The 24,341-nt window shown below is 37.3% G+C and overlaps 2 protein-coding genes across 4 annotated transcripts in view; one reads left to right on the forward strand and one right to left on the reverse strand.

The window, feature by feature from the left end:
* The window catches only part of ATR (ATR serine/threonine kinase), a 42,196-nt gene extending 18,585 nt beyond the window's left edge, over positions 1–23,611 (reverse strand). For 2 of the 3 annotated variants that reach the window (XM_054205748.1, XM_054205747.1), the window contains exons 1-26: positions 23,313–23,611; positions 22,319–22,410; positions 20,842–20,985; positions 19,369–20,258; positions 18,173–18,360; positions 16,684–16,878; positions 16,248–16,474; positions 15,279–15,431; positions 14,936–15,134; positions 14,083–14,342; positions 13,464–13,654; positions 13,255–13,355; positions 12,760–12,931; positions 11,900–12,067; positions 10,861–11,055; positions 10,345–10,530; positions 9,769–9,861; positions 8,295–8,425; positions 7,958–8,101; positions 6,613–6,706; positions 5,767–5,892; positions 4,075–4,281; positions 3,742–3,855; positions 2,778–2,893; positions 1,738–1,858; positions 691–828 (exon numbers count right to left, since the gene is read on the reverse strand). In XM_054205748.1, coding sequence (XP_054061723.1) covers positions 691–828; positions 1,738–1,858; positions 2,778–2,893; positions 3,742–3,855; positions 4,075–4,281; positions 5,767–5,892; positions 6,613–6,706; positions 7,958–8,101; positions 8,295–8,425; positions 9,769–9,861; positions 10,345–10,530; positions 10,861–11,055; positions 11,900–12,067; positions 12,760–12,931; positions 13,255–13,355; positions 13,464–13,654; positions 14,083–14,342; positions 14,936–15,134; positions 15,279–15,431; positions 16,248–16,474; positions 16,684–16,878; positions 18,173–18,360; positions 19,369–20,258; positions 20,842–20,985; positions 22,319–22,410; positions 23,313–23,371 — 4,704 coding nt within the window. In that variant the 5' untranslated portion in view covers positions 23,372–23,611. Of the gene's footprint in view, positions 1–690; positions 829–1,737; positions 1,859–2,777; positions 2,894–3,741; positions 3,856–4,074; positions 4,282–5,766; positions 5,893–6,612; positions 6,707–7,957; positions 8,102–8,294; positions 8,426–9,768; positions 9,862–10,344; positions 10,531–10,860; positions 11,056–11,899; positions 12,068–12,759; positions 12,932–13,254; positions 13,356–13,463; positions 13,655–14,082; positions 14,343–14,935; positions 15,135–15,278; positions 15,432–16,247; positions 16,475–16,683; positions 16,879–18,172; positions 18,361–19,368; positions 20,259–20,841; positions 21,057–22,318; positions 22,411–23,312 lie in introns of those variants that run through there. The other variant, XM_054205749.1, reaches the window with a different exon arrangement.
* Positions 23,612–23,994: 383 nt separating this feature from the next.
* The window catches only part of PLS1 (plastin 1), a 47,508-nt gene continuing 47,161 nt past the window's right edge, over positions 23,995–24,341 (forward strand). The window contains exon 1 of the mRNA XM_054205750.1: positions 23,995–24,089. The gene's annotated coding sequence lies outside the window, so the exon portion shown is untranslated. The remainder of the gene's footprint in view (positions 24,090–24,341) is intronic.

Consider the following 24,341-nt stretch of genomic DNA (forward strand, 5'->3'; position numbering starts at 1 on the left):
CCTGCTGCCTGTTTTAGACCGCAGAATATGAATTAACATACATAACAGATGCTTACTGTGGACGTACTAGTTCACACAAGAAAAATCATCACGTACCTCTACGCACCCACAAGGTATCTTAGATGTGAAATTTCGGATTAATAGAATTTAAGTAGTATTTTTCAGTCTCTTCAACTTCTGCTAAAGCAAACTGAATGAAAGCAGACTGGATGATTCTTTTCTCTCCTATCCCTGCTTTGCTACAAGACATCTAGGAACCATGCTCTGCACTAATCTTGTAGCTAAACTGTTTTTCCACTTAAATTTAAGTGTATGCAAGGGAGAGAAAAAGTTATGGGTCTGCATTCTTGGAAGTATTCAAGTTCAATTTATTCCTTGTCTGTGTTGAACTCTCTTCCTCTTTGTAAAACTCCAGATCTTGATGCTACTGCAGTCATAATTAACTGCCTAATATCTTGTCCCTACTGAAGAAATACACGGAAATCCACAGAAGAGCAGCTCAACGCAAACTTTTATGAGTATATTCAAAACTCTGGCAGAAAATGTATGTTATTAATACAGGAGAAGGAGTTTAACACCTATACAATTTGTTCATGTAGTTCTACAGTAATTCTGCACAGCTGAACAGCTCTTGGGGAGAACAGCTCCTGAACATTCCTATGAAGAATGCTACCTTTATATACGTCTCACCTCTTGTTGATCCTCTTGACTGCATCCCAACAAAACATATACAAGGATGTGTGGAAGCAGATAAATTGTCACTTTATAGTCATTCTTCATCATAATACTGCAGCAATCAAAAACTTTTCTGGCAAGATCATGCCGCACCTATAGAAAAAATATTAACTCCAGGAAAAGGATCATTACAAAAGGGCAAATGCCTGAACAATTAATAGGTTTCTTTTTATTGACAAATAAAATTAGTTGATGGAGTAGAATTTGTAAGATACTTGCGTCCCACAGAAGGTTTATCAGACCTAAACCTGCAACAGGGATGCCAGACAGAAGCTGCTATTACATGTGTCAGTTGCTGAGATCACAAAAAGACAGGCAAGCATTGCTTACATGTTCCATTTCTCTATGTTTTCTACACCACTGTGAACTTGCACTGCCCATAGAAAAAAACCTTAAGGCCCAGAGTCTACTACTGCACTCAGTCTCCCTTCTGCCCTTAAAAGCCTGCAAAAAGTAGGCATTTATGAAGACATTCAATTCTTCTGTCTGAAACAGAGGACACTGTAGCTACTGAGCTATTGTGACTAAATTAACTTCTTGAAGTGGTTAATTTAGAAGTGAAACTTTCAGTGGGTCACTTATACGTTGGAAAGGAAGAAAGAGACAAGTACTTTTTATGTACTGAGACTGCAGAGCTATGATGAAATGAAAGAAATCTTTCAGAAACTGAGAAGGTAAATTTGAGGTTTTCCAGAAGCATTCCAGATGCTTTTCAGGAGCATTTGTCAGTGCCTTCAGCTATACAGAATTCTCTGGACAAGGGCAAAACTTCCTAGACTCCTGGCTTTGACATTCCCTGTGAAGTCTATCCAAAAAGCAAAAGCGCTGGGGAAGGCAAGGTGCATGGCTACCTTGATGACGCAAAAAGTCTTCAGGTATGTGCTTTAGCAGGCCTATAGGGAATAGGCATATTCCCCCATCCATCTCTGGCTTTAAGAAACCAAAATGTGGTTCAAGAACTGTGTTGTATACACCAATATAGAGAGCAGATTATTCTCTTACCTTTGTTATAAGATAACCTGCCCAAGTTGCTGACCATTCTGCAAAATTATCACCTAATTTGCTTAAGTAAATTGGCTTCTTCATCTTAGACCAATTTACAGCCTTTTGGTAACTCTTGTACCTGTAATTTTGAAACATCCATTTAATAAAACTAACTTTTTAATTTAATATAATAAAAACAATAGCACATTGTTAATTATGAAATTCCCTAACTGGAATTATATTAGGTTTCATCTTCTGAATCTTTTAAAAAAGAATTAAGAGAATACTTTCAGTAGTCAACATATTTTATTATAGAGCTTCTTAAAACGAAACATGAAATACAAACAAGCTAACATGTTACCAGAATTTTTAAGTATACTTCAAAGTGCTGTTCAAATCAGTCTTACAAAATGCAGTTTGATAAATATTTGAGTACTATGTTTTTGACAGGAAAACCCCAGGACATATATGAAAGGCAAGAAATGTCAAAAAGTTTATCTTCTAAAAAGGTAAAGCTTATCACAGATAAGTACGATTGTCTTCATGAAGAAGCAGAAAGGCAACATTGTTGATTATTTCAAATTAAGGTGCATACAGCATTTGAAGTTTTCTTCACATTATTTCTATCATTAACTCCACAAAATAAAAACTCAAATTAAAATCCAATGAGCTCCTCCTACATCTAAAAACAGTAGCAGTAAAGGGATATTAACGGATTTGAGTACAAACTCAAATCCTAGTGAGAATTTTTAGATATGAAAGAAAACAGAAATGAAAGCTTCAAAACATAGTATAAGACAATGCTCTAGGGACAAACAGGCAGGTCTGAGCAACATCAGAGCTCAGAATTTTGCTTGTTAAGATTTATTGAGAATTATGTTCAAGGAAGTGTTAATTCAGCTTTACATAGAAAGACCTTATTTGAATTTTGTATATAAACATATCACTCTTCACAGAAGAGGAACAGTCAGAAAAACGAGTGAAGTTATTGCTAGGCTGGAGAACAAAAAAAGTTTTCAAAGCTGTTATGAAAATAAGTTACTTAAGTTGTCATATACCGTGTATTTAAGTGAGGTTCCAAGATCTCCTGCACGTGCTCAGGAAACCTCCTCCAAAGCCTGGAGCCTGGGCAGTCTGTGTTTGTCTCTCTACAGTCATAGATAGACAGTAATTCCTGAAAAGGCATGGTTTACATGACCAAGTTAGCACTGAAAATATTTCATGACCATAGTAGAAACAAAACCTGGTGTATATACAGAAGTAATGAAATAGAAGTTACAGAATATTTAATTCCAAAATTGTAACTGCAAAAATTTCATCCAACATTGTTAATTGCCTATTACTAGGCAGTGGTGATTTCAACTAACTGTTGATTCCCCAGATTCTCCAATTGGTGTTTGGACCACATTATCCCATATTCTTCACATCTGACGATAAACCAGGACTAGAAATTAGTCTGGTTCCCCATAAGCTTTCTTATTCCGCTGACTACATGGGGCTACTTATTTTCTCCTGGAGCAAAGAATTGTCCTGAGGTTTTCACAAAGATATTAAACAACAACAAACAAAAAAACCAAACCAATCAACCAGGCTCATTTTCAGTTGCTTCTTAAAAGTGTAAGCAGAAATCCTCCTAGGAATACTTACTGCTTTTCACTTCTGCCTATGGAACCCGCACCATTTCTAAGTTTCAGGATTACTCCTTGAATCACTATATATGGACTATTAGTTACCTCTGAAATATCAGATCTCTCCTGAAATGTCAAGACACAAAAGCAAGATGATCTTGTATTTGACAACTCCCCAGAACTCTAAATAAGCACTGAGGAGTTTAAAAACATAATAATAAAAAAAATCACTATCCTGAATAACCTTTTACCTTGTAATTTAAAGCTGTATAGGATGAACTTTCAAATACTTAAACATGTACTTCAAAATGTACATTTATATTGCATAATTCTGTATTCAGTGTAATAGGAAATAATTTGTGAAGAAAAAATAGGACCTAATCATGTATCTTACCTGAATTGCATATGCTGCAGAATCCTGAGCACGAACATTATCAGCGTAAGCAAGGAATGCTCTGGTCAGTTCCATTAATAATCCATAGGCAAAATTTGGATCCTCCACACCAGCCTCAATCACAAACAGAATGCCAGTTTAATTAAAACAAACAGAGCAATAGCTGTATATTTAATCTCCAAATGATCACTTTGAAGCCTGATTCTAAACTGTTTCAGATGAGAAAGCAAGTATAGATGCTCAAAAGGTCTAAAGATAAGAGGTTTTCTACTCCCAAGTACTTTAAAAAATAACCCTTAATGCTAAACAAAACACTACAGCAACACGTCTTACCACAAACGTGAAGTGTTTTCCCTGAGTTTCACTTGTTGAAAAATCAAGCCTGCCAGGATCTATGGCTCCCAGTTCACCTAAACATTCTCCACAAAGTAGACGGGCTTGAGAATTTGCATCCTGGCAGCCGATTAGAAGTACAGTTACCAACTGGGAGATGACTGGCTCCACTGTTTCACTGTCTGTTACATACTTTATCAATTTTTCCTACGAAGTTGAAAAATAAAGATGAATTATGATGAATTATTCTATAACCATGTTTATGGTAAATAATGTCAGAAATTTTCCATCTATAACTCATTCTTCGTATTTCATTTACCTGTGACTTTAGGTTAGTGATTCAAATACTATCATTTCGTAACTATAGCCCAATCGCCCTAAATTGCTTGTTACCCTCGGAAGGACTAAACAAATTAATATGAATGAGGGATTTGGGCCTCAATTAATAATGCTGTCATGGCTAATATTTTATTTCATTATCATACACCTCTCTACTAACTTCATTTTCTTTCCCTGTCTTACCGAGAACCTCTCTTCTTTTCTACATAATCTTTTTCACTTATCTGTCCCTTTTCTTGATGTGTTCTGATATTTTCTTTAAATTTCTTTCATGCAGCTGTTGTCATACCTTCTGGTTTCGCTGCCATTTGTATCCTTATTATTTCCTATTTGTTGAGCATTTCTTCACTCTCAGTCTTACAAACCCCAGAGTTTCAAGTCCTTTAATCAATGCCCATCACGTTAATTGGACTTCTTTTCTTTTTCATTTTGGCCCAGCTTTTATTCCCCAGCTCCACGTTTAGTACAAATACAGAATTTTTTTCTCTTAATAATGTGAAGATGCTTGCCATTGTTACGTTTAATGAAAACTGAAACCACAGCCAACATATTAGAGCAAATAGTTCCACAAGCTGTGGAACTAATTAAGTTTGATTTGTCTCAATTATTTTGCTAGACTTCTAACAAAGCAAGACATGGCAAGATTTTGCTGACCTGAGCTGCAAGAATTACTGATTGGCCTGGAATATAAACAATGATTGTTTGTTCTCTTAGCTAGGATTTTTTCTAATTTCTGACTGAAGAGTGTCACACAATCTTTTAGCTACTACGGGGACAGATTTTTTATTTATTTATTTTTTTAATATAGGTCACATACAGCCCTCTGGGCTAATAACCACACAGATTTGTGAAGCAGTACCTTTGGGACTTGCACATGGCTATAAAGTTTATTCATATTTTTTGAGGGTAGAAGGCAAAGAAGGAAGAGAAAAAAAAATCCAAATGTGTGAGACAGTCACACATATCGATTCTTTCAGCTGTAACACTCACAAAAATGCTGGCTTTAATGTGTTAGTCTCCTAACGCAAAAGCCATACATGTTCTAACAGTCAAGACCACACAATAGATTGCGAAATGGACTTTTTAGATACATCTTTCCTCAGAGTTGAGAAAAATAACAAATATACCACTAGCCTTGCTGAATCGGCATCACACAGATTAGGATTTGAAAGTCCTCTTACAAGGAAACATGATGAAAAAGAATCCCTTCTCCCCATTACATTAAGCTAGCTTAATAAATTGAGGAGAATAACACAGTTCATGTGAACACCCAGTAACAGTAATGAGTTACAGGTTGTTCATCCAGATGCTACTTTGATTATGTTTAATGCTACTGGAAGAGATTTTTTATACCTGATTTCTATATAATGTTTCTTTCAAGCTGGTAAGTGCATGAATACGAACGTCCACATTCTCATGCTGAATAGCTCTCATAGACAGCTGAAGTGTTGTCTGCAAGTCAGTGCTTTTGGAGGACTCCTGAACAAGACATGACATAAGAAGTTCAAGTTAAATAAAACAGGAACGTGGTTAAGCAGCATCTCAAAGAACACAAGTGAGAACACACAAAGAACTACCTTTCTGGCTACATTCTCATCTATATACATATACCACTGTCTTTCTGTTTATTTTTTAAAATGTGTTCCTAAAAAAGGTGCTATATTTACACTTTTGGGTAAATAAAAATTATTAAATCAGAAAAAATGCTTTGCTTTGAGTACCTCATTATCTAAAATCAAATTAATTTTTACATTTGTTACCTCATTCCCACTAAACAATCGCTACTTCCCATCTGTTACCTAACCATTCTGAGGGCAAGCAAAAGAAATGGACCATAAAGTACTCCCAAAACCACATAAACTTCATTATCTTTAAAGAGAATACGGAAGAGGGATCAAATTAGCTTCTCTTGAAACACATTCATCGCTATAGCTAATACTGCTGACGTTTAATCTTATAATCTCTTTAGTCTCAAAAAGATGAAAAGTCAGCGTTCAGGAGATGGTATAGAAACAAGCATGTTAAACGTGAGCATATTTCACTCCTAAAGAAGAACCTACTTGAAAATATTCCTGCAGTACACAAATTCTGTTTTGTTGTGGAAGCAGATAAATACTATTTCCACTTAACAATAAACTTTAGATGTTTTGAATTCATTTGACACATTAAAAATAAACAAATAAATAAAAGAAGCTGTACCTTTCTGTATTCCTGAAGGACAACCTGAATTTCTTTTAGCTCTGGAAGGTCAGGCAGAAAATATATTTCATGTAAAAAGTCTTGTACTGCATCCCTAAAAGTTAGGAAAAAAAAATATTGCAAAGAACATAGCAAACATTAGTTGGATCAGAAAAATCTTAAAAACCCATTAAAAGAAAGCAGTTAAATGTAATGACTAGAATAACAGAGGCTTCAAAAGCAGAAAAAATAAATTCCATGAATTTTTTATCTAATTAAATATACCTATGAAACAATTGTTTCTCTTGTTACTCAACTAAGCCACAGGTATTCCTCTATACTTTAATGACTTTCTCTTTTAAAGACAGTTCTATCCAAAGCTTTCAGAGTTGCCATTCACCTCCTACCAGGTTTGGCCCTCATAATTTTGGACACTGGCCAAAGGGTGAGAATAATTCCATTTGATGTGAATCCAGTTCCAATCTTCCTCGTAAGAAAAGAAAATATACAACCAAGAAAAGGATTTTGTGTTCCTAACATGAAGGAATCTCTTTCAATTTTGCTACTATGGACTTCTACAAGAGCCTTATTATTCCTATTGTCACCTTTTATTTTGAATACTGTTGGTATGACACAGTGCAAGAAAAATGAAAGCCAGAAAAATGAAAAGTAATCAAGATATAAACTGTCATCCTTGATAAAAAAAAAATAATTATAATTTTAAGCTACAAAACATAAGATGAAAAAGAATTAAGACTCAACATTGTCTTCAAAAAGGTTAAGTCACAAAAATTTAAGCCTTTTGTATTAGACTTTGATTTTATTTTCAGTTGTGAAGAGGAGTTGTGAAAGCCTCTTCCTTTCCTCATGAAGAGGATGTATGAAATCTTACTCAACATTAAATTCTGTGCAATCTATAATTATAACTCTAATTATTGAAAGAAACAAATAAAGAACTCCTTTCCTCCCTATTTCCAACTCCATACACTTCCCTCTAGCTTAGAGCAAGTGTTAGCAATTATTGTTATTCTTTCTGTGTGCCCTGTAGAGGGAAGTAATTTTCCATACCAGCAGAAAAAAAATACAGAATTGGAAAACCTGACAGGGGAAAGCGTCTGAATGGGTGGTAACTTGGCCATAGCATCATATATTTTTATAAGGACAATAAAAAAAACACCTTTTCAGATGAGGTTATCACTTGTCAAATTTCAAAATCTCGTTGCAATTTAGATAAGTGGGAATTTTATGGAACAACATACTATTTTGCTGAAAAACAAGTTTTCTCATTTCAGTGCTGGACAACTTTAATTTAGGGTTATGCCCATTCCTGTTTAACCCATATAACTGAAAATACTTTGTACATTACCTATTTTCAACTATTAGAAAGTAAAATACTGCTGTAGTTTCCTTTGGCTGGATATGTATAAGGGGCAATAATGCTACTATCACATGACTAAGCAAGGAGCCAAGGTATGAATGGTCCAGACTTCGAACAAAACAATCCCAGGCTCTAAACAAGAAAAGACAACAAAACAACAATAATCAATGATTCTTCTCTGCATAAAGACATTTCAGGTAAGTCATGAGAAGCATATTAAGTTATTTCAGCTCTGTGGTTTAGATTATTGTCTACAAGAAAACCCCAGTGTATTCAAGGACAGAAATGGCAGGTATGTCACTATTTGGGTACACTATCAGTTCACCTGCAACACAGTTCTGGAAAGTCATCCTTGTATCTTAGAGCTGTTCTCAGTGTAGTCATCATCTTCACTCTCACTGAACTGATGTGTTTGGGACCCATGAGCTTCATTAAAGCCATAAGACTGTTTAAAGCCTAGACACAGAGAAAAGTCATTTTAGGCTATTAGATATTTAGTAAAACATATAAAAGCCATATTTTCTAACAAAACCAGACTACCCTGGTTTAAGAAATCATGCCCTATAAGACATGAAATTCAGACTGATGTTTCAATAAAGAATTTGAGGGTTAGAGGAATGATTTGGGGGTTAGAGACGTGATTGACTATATGTCCAAAGTTTTGGAAGCTGAAAAGAGCAGGTTTTTGAAATACAGAGAAAACAAACAAACTTGCATTAAAACAAAACACCACCACATCAACAACAGAATTGACATACATCTTCTGGCAAAAGTCATTGGTAAGTTTCAGGGAACAGGTAATAGCTTAGTTGTCAATGGGGCTGATGAAAGACAGAAGAGAAATACTGAAATGCAGAAAAAGGAGGAGATATTTCAGTCACAGTAACACTGTACCAAACAAGGTAGCACAATGCCCAGCATGACAGATCAGTGACACAGGAAGAAACCTGAGCTTGAGGAAAGGTCATGCAAGGGGAAACTCACCAAGAACAAACAACAGAACAAGAAAAGATAGAAACAATAGCAAGTGCAGCAGAAGAAATGCTATACAAGGGGAAAGATGCAGAAAGCGTGATGACATGGGGCTATGAAAACAAGAGCATCTCAACACGAATATCTGAAAAGCAAAAAGCTTGAAAGAACACCAGAGAAAATGCAGTCCATCAATGTAAAGGTTATACACATTCTAGCACTGAGAAATCCCCTCCAGAGATCATCTGCACTACCTCTGTGAGGTTGCTAAAAGCCCTGTCTTGTGGTTAGAAGCACTGCCTCCACAGAGCTGAATTTTCAGACTTTGTCTCAAGTTGTGAGCTCTGATTTCTCTAAATTCTCCCTACTGTAAAGCTGAAAGGAGCTGTTCTGTGAGAAGCAAAACCAATAAAGCCCAGTTTCTCTTGGATTTGCATCTTATTTTCTTTAGTTTTGCCTTTTGGTGTCCTTATAACCTTGTTCCCTGTAGTAACTCCAGTTTTCCCCCAAATTCCCTCACCTTCCACTTTGTTTCTTTCACACATATAAAACATACACTTGGATTCCTCCTCTATAATTACTGGTTGATTAACTTTTTACACATACCATGCCTGACTGAAATACGTACATTAGTTGACCATTAAAAAAACGAAACAAAAACTTCTGAGCTTAAGCAGAAGTCCTACCCACAGTGAGACCACCAGTTTTCAAGAATCGTGTCAGAACCTTAGTATTTTTGAGACTTCAATGACAGTTGCACATAAGTAAGTCTGGAATATCAAAATAGTCCTTGCTTATCTTTAATATTCAAAATTAAGTTTACGCACCATTTTTTTATCCTCAATGCCAACGCTGGAACTCAGTAACTGCATATTAAAAAAAGCCAAGATACCAAGCAATTTAGGTTGCAGATAATCAGCCTGTGGAGAAGGAAGGGGGAGGAGGAGAAAGAAAAAAAAAAAAAAAAAAAAGTAAAAACCCAAATAATCTTACTATTAACACATTTCTATGCTTAAGAAATTAAAAAGCAAGTATGAAATGCTAATTATGAAAACCAAATTAGAAGAATCCCAAATACATACACTGTTCCTTAAGGAATATCAGTGTTAGTGAAGGACCTCCCTATTATGCCATGGGGTTTTTTGTTTTGGAAAGACTTTGCGGTGTGTGTGTGGTGGTGGTGTGTTGTTTGTTTGTTTGTGGGGGGTTTTGTGTTTGTTTTTTTTTATGCATACTCAGTATTTATCTCCCTATTACAGGAATACTTAATATGAAATGTCAGCCTTTCCTCCACTTTTTGCCTGAAATAAGTGATGTTCAGACAATGTCAAATCGTCTTCACCCTCAAACTGGAGAAAAGTATTATTTAACAAAACTGAAGATGAATATTTTCACATCCTTACCATTTGTTCAGGAGATGTTATTTCTCTAGGTCCCTGATAGGGATCATCATGAGATGCAAATGAAGCCAATATTGACAAACCATTGAAGACTTGTTGATAGTGTTCTCCTATACGCAGCAATAATTCATTATGCAGTCCCTGGTAGTCCTGTCTCAGCAAGCTGCCCAGCTCTATCTCAGTCTCATTCTATAATCAAACAGCAAACAGAAACCAAGTCTTCATTTCACCACAATGAAACTAGCACAGAGAGACAGAAGGCATTCGACTCTGCTTGATTTACCACAGAAATCAAAGAAAAAGCTTCTAGTTTTAGAGTTTTTTAAGTTCCCAAAATAACTTGCAACAGTTCCTCAGAGCCAAAGAACAGATTATAAATAACAAGAAGAACAAAACTTCTGCACATACAATTTCCCCACCTATGCTTTGCAATACCTTAACTTAAATAAAGCAGAAAGCTCACTATTTATCAGTTGTTGCTCCTAATCTACATGTATAATACAGCAAACGCCAACGTACCTTGAGGTAATGAAGCGCCCGCTCAAGCTCATCCTTGGAGCAGGAACAGACCAAATGAGAGAAGATGTATTTGAAGTTGTTGATTAAAATCTCTCTTCGGTTTACATTCAACTGTTTTGCTATGGTTCGAATAAGTGTTGAAGCTGCAGGACTAGCCTTGGCTGCAAGGTCAGGAAGCAAAACTTGTAGGGTCCGCTGGTAAATTAAGAACAACACTTAATAGAAAAAACAAACAAAAAACCCCTCCAAAAACCTAGGGTTCAGCTTTTTTCTATTTGTGTCAGTACAACACCATACCTCTGGTCATACACATGACCAAAGGTATGAATAACGGAAATACCTAGTAAAAATGCAGATAAAATAAAAATAATTACTTAAGGAGTTCATCTAATCAATACTGAGAAACATGCAAACAAGTAGTGAGCTAGCATTTTCTGTGTCCATCCAGATTCACCACAAAAGGAAATCTTAAATGAAAAAAAACCGAACACACCCACACACATCAACACTCCCCCAACCGACTATCAACTAGAACACTGCTTACTTAACGGCTTTGCATTTCACATCTACCAAAAAGCACAATAAGAGTACAAAACTACTTAGGCTTCAAGTAAAACAGATATCTAACCATATCAAGAACAGATCTATCCACAGAACAAGAGTTTTCTTCATTTGAAACAAGAAAGCAGACACTGTGCAAAAATCACACCTTGTAAAGCATCCCTCCAAGTGCCCTAAATCATTAATAGAGATATACCTGATGAGTACTCTAGACCTTAAGTTATTTTATCGTCTGTCACACTTGAATTAGCACTATAGCCATCAGTGTAACTTGATAAAACTGTTCCTCTGTATTTGAACTCCCAGTTGCAGCAGTCCCAAAGTATTCTATACTATAACAAGCAACAGCAACTAGAGAAAAAAAAATTTCAGATCTGTGACCTTCACAGAAAAATTGTGGACTAAAATAGAAATCCACAAGCACACACACACACAAAAAAAAAAAGCAATCAAGAGTAAAAAGGACTGACCAACTTACTGAGAGAAAGCGATTTAGATCTGGAAAATCAAATACATTGGCAATCTCAGATAACATGTCCAGAGCCATTTCTCTCTGGTGAGCAGCTGTTTGTTTCTGTAGCTCATTACCCTGGCACGGACCACTCAATACTGCCATCTGGCTGGAGTGCAGGGATTCCACTAGAAACTAAGCATGAAGAAATTCAGTATTATTTCCTCCTTTTTTTGTTCCCTAAAAATAAACACAAGAGTTTCACTGCGCTTTCTATGCATCTGTTTTTCCTTTCTCATTTATTGCACATAGATCTACGATTATTACTTTGTGATAGAACTGGATTATCATCCACTTAATAATTTAATTTAATTTTGCAACCCTGGATTCAGACACTGCATTATTTTAAAAAATATTCAGAATTAGAAAAGTCTGCTTTTGATAATTTTCTTTTAAACAGAACTTCTGTCTTTAGGCAATGGGTATAAAAAAAGAACAAATCAATCACGTCTTATGTATACGCATATGTATTATGCCTATGAAACATTGACTTCAATTCCAATTTTAAATCATAGCTTCTCATGGCAATGGTACCACACAATGCAAGAAACCACATAGCTCCTCTGTTTCAGAATGACAGCATCTAGGGAATAAAAAAGAAAAGCAATACCGTTGAGGGGAGAAGATCATGACAAAGTTAAAGATTTCCCATTCCTCCTGAATGTTTGTGGGGGGTTTTTTGTTTTGTTTTTTAAATAATCTCTTTCTTGTCCTATGAGATTTCACCTTGTAAAATACTGTAATTTTTACCTTTAATACCATTTTCAAAACACACAAAGAGAACCTAAACATATTTCTTTCTAAACCACCAACTCTTTTCTTTTTACCTGACAGATAGGCTTCTTGTACTGACTGAAAAAAGCTTGTAGTTTTATGGACTTAGCTGCTGCCAGGGATCGAATTTCCGTGTATGCTGCTCCAGCCACAGAAGCTGACTTGGACAACAAACAGTGTAACAAATGCAAGAGGGCAAATGGTACCAAGTCTCCTTTTGATGCCCTTACAAAATAAGCAGAAGAAAAAGAATTAAAAAGGAAAAGAGAATCATTGCATTAATAAAATGACTTAAGAATATACAATTACTGTAAGGCAAAAGGACTCATAATTGTATTTGCATAGCTTATCTGTACTTCCTATGACACGGCAGAAGAAAATGAGGAATATTCCGTATGAATCAATAGCTTAGTACAGTTGCAAAGGACTCTGGACAAAGGCTAACCTTCAAATAAGTAATTTAATCTTACATTTACACTTGAACAAAAAGTTACTTTGCATCACAAACTGACCCTACCTAGCAAATTTCAAGATACTATTAAAAATACCTTCCAATATCTCCTGTTGTGAGAATCAAGGTATCTTTAAGTTCATTATTTCTTGATATTTTGGCATTTGTGTAGGCTTCTTTCATTCTTGAAACAAACAGCTGGAACACATGAAAAAAAATAAACGCAGTGTTTGACATTAGTAAAACAAAAAAAACCATAATAAGTTAGTAAACCCCCCTCCCCCAAATAAATATGAGTTTTATCACCTCTTTTATCAATCCTTCTTCAGAGCCTAAGGATTCTAGTATGTTCTTTATGCAGTCACTGAAAGCCACTCGTACATCTTTGTCTGGATCTTCCATTAGATTTAATAAAGATTCAACAAGAATTTTCACACTGGACTCATCAGTGTTAAAATCCAGATGTTTGCAAAGATGAGGTATATTTTCTATAAATGCTGGGTGGCATGGGTTGGAGGAGGAAAGAAAAATATATTTTTAATGCTTTTTAAAAATCTATTGGAGTGCACAAAACAGTGATGCAAGTAAGCCATAAAGCACACTGTATTTTTTTTTACAAAAGAGTAAATATTGTCAAACCAGACAAGCTATTTAGAATTCAGATTTTACCCAGTATTACATTTCTAGATAAAGCCATAGACCAAAATCATGCCATAGACCAAAATTATGCCAAGGTAGCTTATAAAGAATATCAATGACAACATCAAACATTAGCAGTGATATCAACTGAAATACAACATTTCAAACACCTTTATAGCTATAAAAAAAAGCAATATAGAAAAAAAGGAATGGAGAAAGGTACAGAAGAAGTGACTTTGTATCTCATACAGAAGTGCAAAATGTTAACAAAGTTAAAGTCACATACCTAGTTTTACTGAACTGGATACTTTATTCTCAAGGAGAATAAGAAATGGCTTGAAAACACAGGCTTGCACAGAACAAGTTTTTTCACGAGCAGAGGTCACAGTAAGGCTGCTACATAAAATATCGTAGGTGACGTGCTTAATAGCAGAGTCTGCTAAGGGAGGTTGTACACTGAATGTACCAGAAAGACAGCAAGACAACTTCCCAACTATAGCAGCACAAGCCTCCTTGACTAGCTCAGACTCATCTTTGATTTGATTTCTGAAATGGAAACAAAAATTAAACAATTTTAATAGATCATTTACCTAGAAATTTGTATTTCTACATCGTCTAAATTCTCTAACTACACTGAAAGCATTATTAAGACAATTTAAAGATCTGTTTCACTAAACTTTTTTTCTGTTTAGATTACCCTCAAGTTCTATTTGAGGTGGCACTGGGCATGGTGAGTCTGGCATGTTATAAAGAAACTGAAGACTAGACACAATAGGACAGAAGACACCAAGATTTATATACAAAAGGCAGAGAAACTGGAAAGATTTTAAGGGACGTATGAAGAAATATCACTTATATTTAATTCAAAGATATCTCCTTTCCCCTCCTTAATTAAATTGTTAATTAGAAATGGTGTCTTCAACTAGTGAAGTAACTTGTATTGTAACCGACATGGTAAGCGAACACTATTCTAGCATACAGACATCATCACTTACAGATATCCCGTTGATATCTTACGATTTCTGAAATTGAGATCTAGCAAATTCTGGATGAAATAGAAATTTGTATTTATTTTGGTGCTTATACTACATTTCTTATTTCTTCTTGCATGAAGACAGAAAAGCGGCATTAATACATACAAAAGAGCTTTGGGAATCATACTGCAGGACCGCACACTTGGTGGATGAAGTAGGAGAGAGAATCCTTTAACACAAGTAGCCCGAATTACTTCGTGGGGACTTTGTAGTGCCCAATGATAAATGGATTTTCTCCAATCCAGACGAATGCTTCTTGGGAAGAGAGACAGAAGGAATACACAGTGTGACTGAGTTTGGGGTGCTAAAGAGAAAAACAAAATAAAGAAGATAATTACTTGATTTAAACTTTGAATATCATCAATCATCATAAGAGGGCAAAGAAAATTTTATTTGAGAAGAATCATTCCAGAGAGATACTGAGTTTTATATACTTCAACATACTTACAGAAACTCTGTGCCGTTTTTTCACTCAAAATTACAGGATCAAAGCCAAAAGCAGATGGCTTAAAAGAAAAATCATCAGGATGGCTGTAAATCCAGGGCAGAGACAGAAATCCACATAAGTTATCAAGAACCTGATCACTCAGTGGAATTTTCACTAGGGGGGGAAAACAAAAGTCAAATCAACAAAAACCCTGATAGTTTTATAGCTCTGTATAGTTTATAAATCAGATACACATCTTATGTTCTTAATTTGCTGCAAAGTGTTATTTTTTCTATCAACAAAGATTAGCATCACCATTCCCACATGTTGATATCCTACATTTTAGACATATAATAATAATGTAGTGCTACATCAAAATAATCTAAAAATTTCAGTAAACAATTGACAGCATGTAATACATGAGCAGCAGAATCAATATAACTTCCATATCTCTGGATTTTTACGGAGACTCTCAAGTGGACTTTGGGATGGCTAGCAAACTGAACTCATAGTAACACTTTAGTTTTTCGTAAAGTCTGTCCTCCATCCTACTAGCTACTTTAAAAAGAAACATACAAGTACTTAATATTTTTGGAACACATTCTCCGTGCCACATTTGTTGAAGCTGGTCGGAAGCGTTGAAATCTTTGAGTGAAACCAAGATAGTAAGACATCCTGCCTCTGTGTGCTTTATAGAGAAAACTGCTAAAAGTTCATTTCATTCTTATGCATATTCACTATCCTCATGTAGTCTCTTGTTCAGATAAAAATCAACAGAAGTACAGACAACGACTAGTAAATCTTGTTCAAAAAGGAATGCAAAGGAAGCTCTCTAGACAGAGAGGAATGCTCTTCGTTTTTATTTAACCTTTTTTGTACAGAAATTGGAGTTCTAACATTCAGTACCTCTACCACAACAGACCAATTTAGTCAATGCATTCCTAATTTACAAATCCAATAAAAGACATGCTAGTTGAAAGGATTTCTCACCTTGTGCATACAGCAAAGCATCAAAGATTTTGACTATTCTGTCAATCACTTGTTCTAGGTTAACAATCTGCGTAGCAGCTGCTAACAGGTTTCTGCAGGCTTCTACTACTCTTGTGATGAAATCAGAGGAAATCCACGTGAACTGTGTATTCACCACTGAACCTGAGGAGCTTGGAGTACTCTTATATGTGTCAGAGTTACATGGATGAGTTACTTTATGATCTAGGCTGGTAAAATAAAAGTCATATCATCAATGCAACATCTAATATTGTATTGCTTGTAAGCAAAGTTACTATGAAAATGTACTTCTTCAAAACATCCAGGACTTATCTAACACTTGTCTTGATATATGGGCAAACATTAAAGTAATCCACACAAATCATAATAACAATTACAAGAAACTACCGATTTCACGGTTTCACCTTGGTACCTTTACCTGGTAGAATTTGTTGGGGGCGAACAATGAACTATGCACAAAGCAGCTAGTTGCAGAATTACAGCAATCCCTTCTACAGTCTGAAGAACATCCGCTGGCAGAATTTCTTTCTCAAGGATAAATATTAAGGATGCGGCTTTCTTTGTGATGGCATTCCATAGAGTGCTCTTCAATTTCATGTTTACGGGACTAAGTCTGCAATTTGACCATATTAATTATTTTCCAACACATACTTTTTTTTTTTTTTTTAAGAAAAGATAAATCATCATAGCATGAACAGAGCTAATCGATGTTGGATACAAGATTAGGAAAATACCAAATGAAGTTTTAGCTTAAACATGCCCTTCAGGAGAGCAAGATACTAACTCTGAAGTTAAGTGTGATGCAAATCAGACTTATCTGAAAGGCTATAAAGGTATAATTCTACAATCCTTGGAAGGTCATGGTGACCAAGGTGGTTCCCAATGACTATAAAAAGGCAAACATTCCACCCATCTTCAAGAAAGGCAAAAAAAGAGGATTCAAGGAACTATAGGCCTGCTAGCCTAACCTCAGTCCCTGGGAAAGTTATGGAAAAAGTCTTCCTTAAACTCATTTCTAGCTACATAAGGGACAAGACAGCGACTGGGAATAGCCTGCATATATTTACCCAGGGCAAATCATGACAGACTAAGTTGATTCCTTTCTACAATGAGACAGGTAGCTCTATGGATAAAAGGAATGCTGCTTATTTGAAGGACCTCAACTGGCTGGAAAATTAGGCTAATGAAAACCTCATGAAGGTCAACAGAGACATATGAAAAGTCCTGCACCTGGCACTAAAAACCCATGCAACACAACAGGCTGAGGGCTGACTGCCTAGCAAGCAGCTTTGGAGAAAATGACCCAACCAACGGACTTGTGGAAAAGTTGAATGTAAAAGTGGCATGACCTTGTTGCAAAGAAGGTCAACTATATACTGGGCTGTATTATCAAGAGCGAAGGCTGATCATGAGCCCAAACCTGCAGTACAGCATTCTGGAGCCAGTTTTGAGTGCCCAAATACAAGAAAGAGATCAACATGTTGGAGCAAGTCCAAGATAATCAGGGAGCTGAAGCACAGCACAAGCAGAGGCTGAGAGAACTGGCTTCGTTCATCTGAGAACAACCTGACTTAACTAGACCTGCTTTAAGCATGTCCAGCACAACAGCATAGTTACATATATAACTCTCTCATTCTGTATATATTTTGTCAGCTTTTCTGTTTTCAGTGTGTAAAAATGAAAATAATTTGCGTTGAACATATTAAAAAATACAGTCTCTAACTAAAGCTTGGCTTAGAAATCATCTGTAGATTCTGATCCTTCAAAATATCATTTCATCATTTAGATCTTTTCCCAGAAGATCTTTCAAGGTGGTTGTTATGAAGAAACTGCCTCAAAAAGATTGTCATTTGTTATTATTAACTAGCCAAATCACTATAAAAGTACTTATTGAATAAGTGTCATACACTACTGGTGTAGGTGATTTCTTTGGATGCTTTGTTTGTAGGCTTAGTCGTCGTTTTTTCTCTGGAACTTCATCACTGCTGCTGCTCCACCCATCAGTATCAGAAGTATCTAGCTGGTTCTGATGAAGCTCCTGAAAGATTTCTTCCGTTTGTGTTTTTAATGCTGTATAAAGTGGACTCACTAGATACTGGGATGGAAAAACAGCAGAGGTACCATGATGCATACTATGCCTTACTTCTCAAAGACATGATATTAAAATATAAACATTCAAAATATTATGGTAACAACCTTCTTAAACCTTTCTGTACAAAAATGTTAATTATAAGATGAAAATTCTCATAAGCAATGAAATTTCCTGTGTTCCTACCAGAGAGAATACAGCTAGTACAGCTGTTTCCCAGTTCTTGCCATAACACCTTGCTACCAAAGCCACCAAGACATGCTAAGTTTAAGAGACAATACATATGATATGCCTGTAAGTGTATGGGGTAGAGGGAACACTCAGCGTATTAACACCTCATCATTAACACCTCATTATGTTTTTTAAACTAAAAGAGAATAGATTTAGATTGAACATTCAAAAATAGTTTTTTTTACAATGAGTGTGGTGAAACACTGGCACAGGTTGCCCAGAGAGGTAGGTGATGCCCCATCCCTGGGAACTTTCAAGGTCAGGTTGGACCGGGCTCTGAGCAACGTGATCTAGTTGAAGATGTCCCTGCTCACTGCGGGGGGGAGTGAACTAGATGACCTTTAAAGGTCCCTTCCAACCCAAACTATTTTATGATTCTATTTTAATTCAAACCTTTCTGCCTGCCTGTCCCAAACAAATATGACTAAAAGCATATGGTTAGAAAGTAAGAACAGCTCAGATGAAGGGAAATTACTTGTAAAGCTGCCCTTGTATGTGTGTACACTGTGCCCTAGCCGCATTTTATACTATGATTACAGACAGATCCTTGTGCCTACATAGCTTCTCAATAGTTTAATACATCTGGAAAACACAGGGTCCAGCTACATCCAACTAATTAAAGAACTCTGACTTCTACAAATACATGAAATAGCTGAGAAACAAGGAGTATCAATCTAATTATGCAACTAAAACAGTACTTCCTAGATTTTCTTCATTGTACACACGTAGGTTTTTGTACATTATCTATTCACATGAAAAATACAGTTTTTAAAATTAACCTACCTCTTGTTCTTCCTGAGTTCCAAGCACATTCACAAAAATTCCACATATGGTACTGATACGGACTTTTCTTACTTGTAATGCAGATTCATAGCCAGTTGGAACAAACTCCAGAAAATACTGCAGCATATGGCAAAAAGCGGCTTTCAGCTTTTCAGACTGAAGACACCTAAACACATCACCTTCAAACAATGCACAGAGCTTCTCTAGTAGCATATTCAAGTAGACAGGTTCAATATTTTTGTAAGAATCTGCTTCAAACGGCAACAGTGTCCTCACCAACAGTAAGAATTGTTCTCCAAACAGTTCTGATTGTTCAGTATCCATTTCAAGTGCTGACTGTAGAATTCCAAAAAAGACTGTGAAAAAAACGCTGGCCAGCTGTTCTGGAGGTCCTCCTAAATGAATTAATTTTACTAAAAACTTCACTGCCAAAGCTTTAACTTTTGGACTGCCATACTCCAACAGGGAGCAGCCTATCCCCCAGAGAATAATATCTTGTCTTACAAAAAACACATCTGCAACAATATCTGTCAGAATAGACAATAATATAACTTCCAAACATTCTACATTGGGCATACCCATCAGCTGTAACGGTGCCAATCTTAAATATCCCACATTGTCACTTGTATTGCTTGAAAATCTCTTTACAGTCACTGGCCAGAGCGGTACATCTCCCCAGAGATGCTTTTGTGCATCTCTTTCATGCAGGAAGATTAAGTCTTGGAAAAGCTGTAGCAAGTCTTTTGTTAGTACTTCAAAAATGGAGCAACTCTTCATTTTAAACAGAGACAGTAAAGAGCAAATGACGTCACAGATGTTCTTGTGCAACGTGTTGCAGTTTGGAGTTGCAGCAATTCGGAGAAGCCTTGTTATGATCCAGTTACTAAATTCTAGGACAATAAAAAAGAAACAACAAATGGAAAATTATTAAGATAAAAACCAAAACCTCCTATTATGAGCACCTGCCTGAGGTTGCTCATCAGCATAACAAAAGACAACTCCTTGAGATAAATGCAAGTAGGCTTAGCCAACTGAGAGCTTTCACTGGGACATTTCTTCAGCAGATCTTATTGAAAAAAGAGGGAAAGGGGAGGCAGGGCTCTATGCCAGGGGAGGGAATGGGGAAAAAAAAGACAGACATTTTATATGGGTAGTTCCTGAAATTTTACCCAGTTAAAAACACCCTCAGCCAATGAATATGCGTACAAGATATCTCATCAACTTGAACCGGGTAATACCACTAAGCAATGGTAACGAATAAGATCAAACTGTCCTGATAAGTTTCCATTATCACAACTGCAAATCAATTCACAACATTAAAGGTCTATCACATTTTTCACTTACTTATAAATATGTAACAAAACTTAAAAATCTGCCTTTTCCCTATTTTTGTTCTTTTGTAAGATCTCATTGTCAAAAAGTGTAAATCCTGAAAATATCAGGCTTCAACATAAACATTTTCAACAAACTCACCAATGCAACTGCATTCGTTTTCCTCCTGATTTCCATCCACGCTTACAAACATAAGCGGGGAAGATTTCATGATATGTTGAATAAAATCAAGCAACATTACAGAACTTGGCTGTGAATCTGATTTCTTAATCAGTTCCAAAGCAACTTTAAAAGAAAAGGAGACACATTTCTGAATTAGCATTGCAATAAATCAACTTCACAATTTTTTTTAATACCTAAAGAGAAAGAAGAAATTTATTATATAAAATACCATGATATAGCATTAAAACTGTATAGTTAGCAATTGGGAGTGTGCTTTATTAATCCATTATAATGATTTTGTGCATATTATAAACTCACTGCGTGACAGCAAACTGTATGAAGAAAAATATAAATTACTCAGCTTAAATATTATGCATTAACATTTAGTTAGTATTATATCCAACTGTTTGATGAGTGAAGAATAGCAAATAGTTAGCATTTTAATTTTTAATCGCACAATTTTCCCTAGGTTATGAACTTGGTAGAAAAAAGCCCTAACTAAGAATTGTTCTAAATCTCCAAGAAATAGAATTTTTTAAATGGTAAGGTCATCTTACTGAATCAGAAAGTTTAGCAAAATACCAAACATATCTAATGCTGCTGTATAGCTCCACTGAAACAGGTATCTGAATCACATCAGATTTATCCAAATTCCACATGGCTAGTTAGCATAAGAAGGAAACTATCTCAGATTCAGATCACAATTAACCAGAAAAGCTATATTATTACCATTCTCATGGTAATAATAAAGTAGAACACTTATGTATTCAAAAGTAGTATCTAAAGCAGATTAGCTTTTTACTTTTATAGCCTTTCCTTTCAGGACTATAACAGAATTAACAAACACGTCATCTGGAGAGTAACATGGGTATGATACTTAAATTTATCAATTCACTAGACAAAATATCAGTCTTACTGAGACAGCCACATGAAATTATACCTTGGAAACAGTAAGTTACCCATCCTGTGATTCTCCTTGATGCAAATGTACAGATAACTACAAATTATAATTTTGTAGTATATGGATTTCATAATTACAGAACTGTTGTTGAAGTACTGTAATAATTGGAACCTTAACATGATTTAAGGAGTACTAAAATAAGGCTTTGTTTGAATTCTAAAATTAAAAATAAAGCCGTTTACATCAAAGTATTTCAATTCTGAAAAACCCTGTGCGTATTAAGACTTGCAAGCTATATTACTCAATGAACAATCAAATTACATGATACAACTGATTTTCAATATTGCAAGCATTTATATTCATAAAACTGACGTAAGTTACTTCACATCATAACAGCAAATACTTCATTGTGGAAGTTATTAAAAAATAAGTCATAAGTAGTATTGCATTCAACTACTACATCTGGTGAAATGAGAGTTGTAACTTTTTTTTGGCAGGAACTGCTTAACGCATAAAGCAGGTAATAATTTTAAGAGATAAGGATATAATACTTACCAACATCTACATCTGTAAGAATTCTGTCAATGAACTGGCAGAGTATTTGTCTTGGTTTCCGCACAGCTGCATTGTATTCTTCTGGACTGGCACTAAAATTAAAAGTACATTATTTTGACGTTATCCTTTTTAAAATACAAAATAATTATTTGAAGTTTAACACAATGTTAAACACTATTTTTTCTTCTGGAAGTCTTAAAAAAGAAATACAAATTGATTTCCTGTTTTAGTGACCAGCCTGTTCCTCTTTCTCTTTATTCTTCAGACGTAAAAAGTTTTATGAAGTACTGAAGATCATTTAGTTTTGTTATGCAATTATGTTTGCTATATATTAAAGCCACATCTGGCAGATTAAGGGATTTATCCACACGCTCTACCAAGCAACAAACCAGCTTTGGTGCAGAAAAAAATTAAATTAAGAACTCGGTCCACTTTTGTAATTAACCAAAACGATTGAACTGATTAGCTACCAACACCCTGCATGAGAGGTGTCAATAGCAACTTCTCAGGTGACTAAGATGGCACCTAGCTCTAATCAGGTCAAGTCTCCAACATACAATTGGACTTCCACATCAACTATCTGCCTACCACAAAACAAAGCCGCAGTCTTGATGCTGCCATTAAAACTTTATAGCCAAACGTTTTCCAAGGTCTTTTAATTCTCAGTGAAACTGCTGTCCCAAAAGGAGGGATAAGTCATTTACCCAAAAACACAAGGCAAGTCCCCAGGATGTGGAGTGTTATGCAGGACAACACTCCTCTCCCGTCAGGTTCTACCAGCACCACCCACGAGGGAGGATGCAACCCAGGCAGGTGGAGGGAGAAGGCGGCCCATAAGGGCCCTCCGATGAGGGGAGGGCATAGGCCCAGCCTCAGGGGACCTCGCACAGTGGGGGGGGAAGGAACGTACTTTTCCACCTCCCCACGCCATACACTGATACTGAGGCCGGCCACGCTTACCCCCCCACACACACGGGGGCGAGGTACGTCCTACCTGGCCAGCTCCCGCAGGGCCGGGATCATGGAGGCCATCTCCAGGCCCTGCTCAGCCATGGCTCCCGCTTTGAAACAGGCCGCGCGCCGCCGAGGCGGGAACGGCGTGACGGCGTCCGGCAGGATCCAAAACTCCTACGCCCTGCAGCTGGCGGGTGCGCCCCCCCGCGGCGCGGCTCGGCTTTAACCGCTTCGCCACCAGAGGCCAGCGAGGCCGCGGCGGCTCAGCGCTCGCTTCCGAGTGGCCGCCCCGGTAGGGCTCTCCTCCGCCGGGCAGGTCACAGACAGGTGACAACCACGCAGGGGCCTAGCCGCGGCCGTTTCCCGGTACTGGCACTGAGGGGGCTGCCGGGAGAGCCAGCCAGGGTCCGGACACGACGGGCGCCTCAGCGGGGTGCAGACCGCGGCTCCCGGGAACTCGCGGGGCACAGCCGGGGAGAGAAGAGCAGCACTTTTGAGGGTGGTTTAAACCGAGTCGAGGGGAGCGGTCCCGGTCTGAGGGGCGGCGAGGAGGAGCCCTCGGTGCTAGCTGAGAGACTCCCGCCAGAGCGCTCCCCGCAGCTCACGGATACCCCAAAACCGACCGTGACGGCACTCCTCTCAGGGAGAGCGATCCCGCGGGCCCCACAGAGCGGCCCCCGCCTCGGCCCGCCCCTGCCGCCCTGCCATTGGCCGCCGGCGCTGCCCGTCCGCCCGCCCCGTCCTGCCCTGCCGGCAGCAGGTGGCGGCGGCCCCGGCGGGCGGTGCGGCACTGGGGGAGGAGGCGGTCAGCGGGCAGGTAGGGAGCGAGCGAGCGAGGCGGCGGTTGCGGCCGGTTCTTGGTGTCCTCCCTCTGGTCCCTCCGTGGGAAGAGAGCGGCGAGCCCGGCTCCCTTGGCTGGTGGGAGGGCGCGTTCTGGCGGGTGCGGGGGCTCTGTGCCCTGCCTGTAGGTAGCGGTGAGGAGCGGGGTTAAGCAATGTTACCGTTACTATTTTGCTTTTAGCGTGTGTTGTTTTCTTTTTACGTCCCTTTGAGGGAGCGAGCGCGTTTA

This window comes from Rissa tridactyla, chromosome 6, assembly GCF_028500815.1.
Source record: "Rissa tridactyla isolate bRisTri1 chromosome 6, bRisTri1.patW.cur.20221130, whole genome shotgun sequence".
Taxonomy (NCBI): Eukaryota; Metazoa; Chordata; class Aves; order Charadriiformes; family Laridae; genus Rissa; species Rissa tridactyla.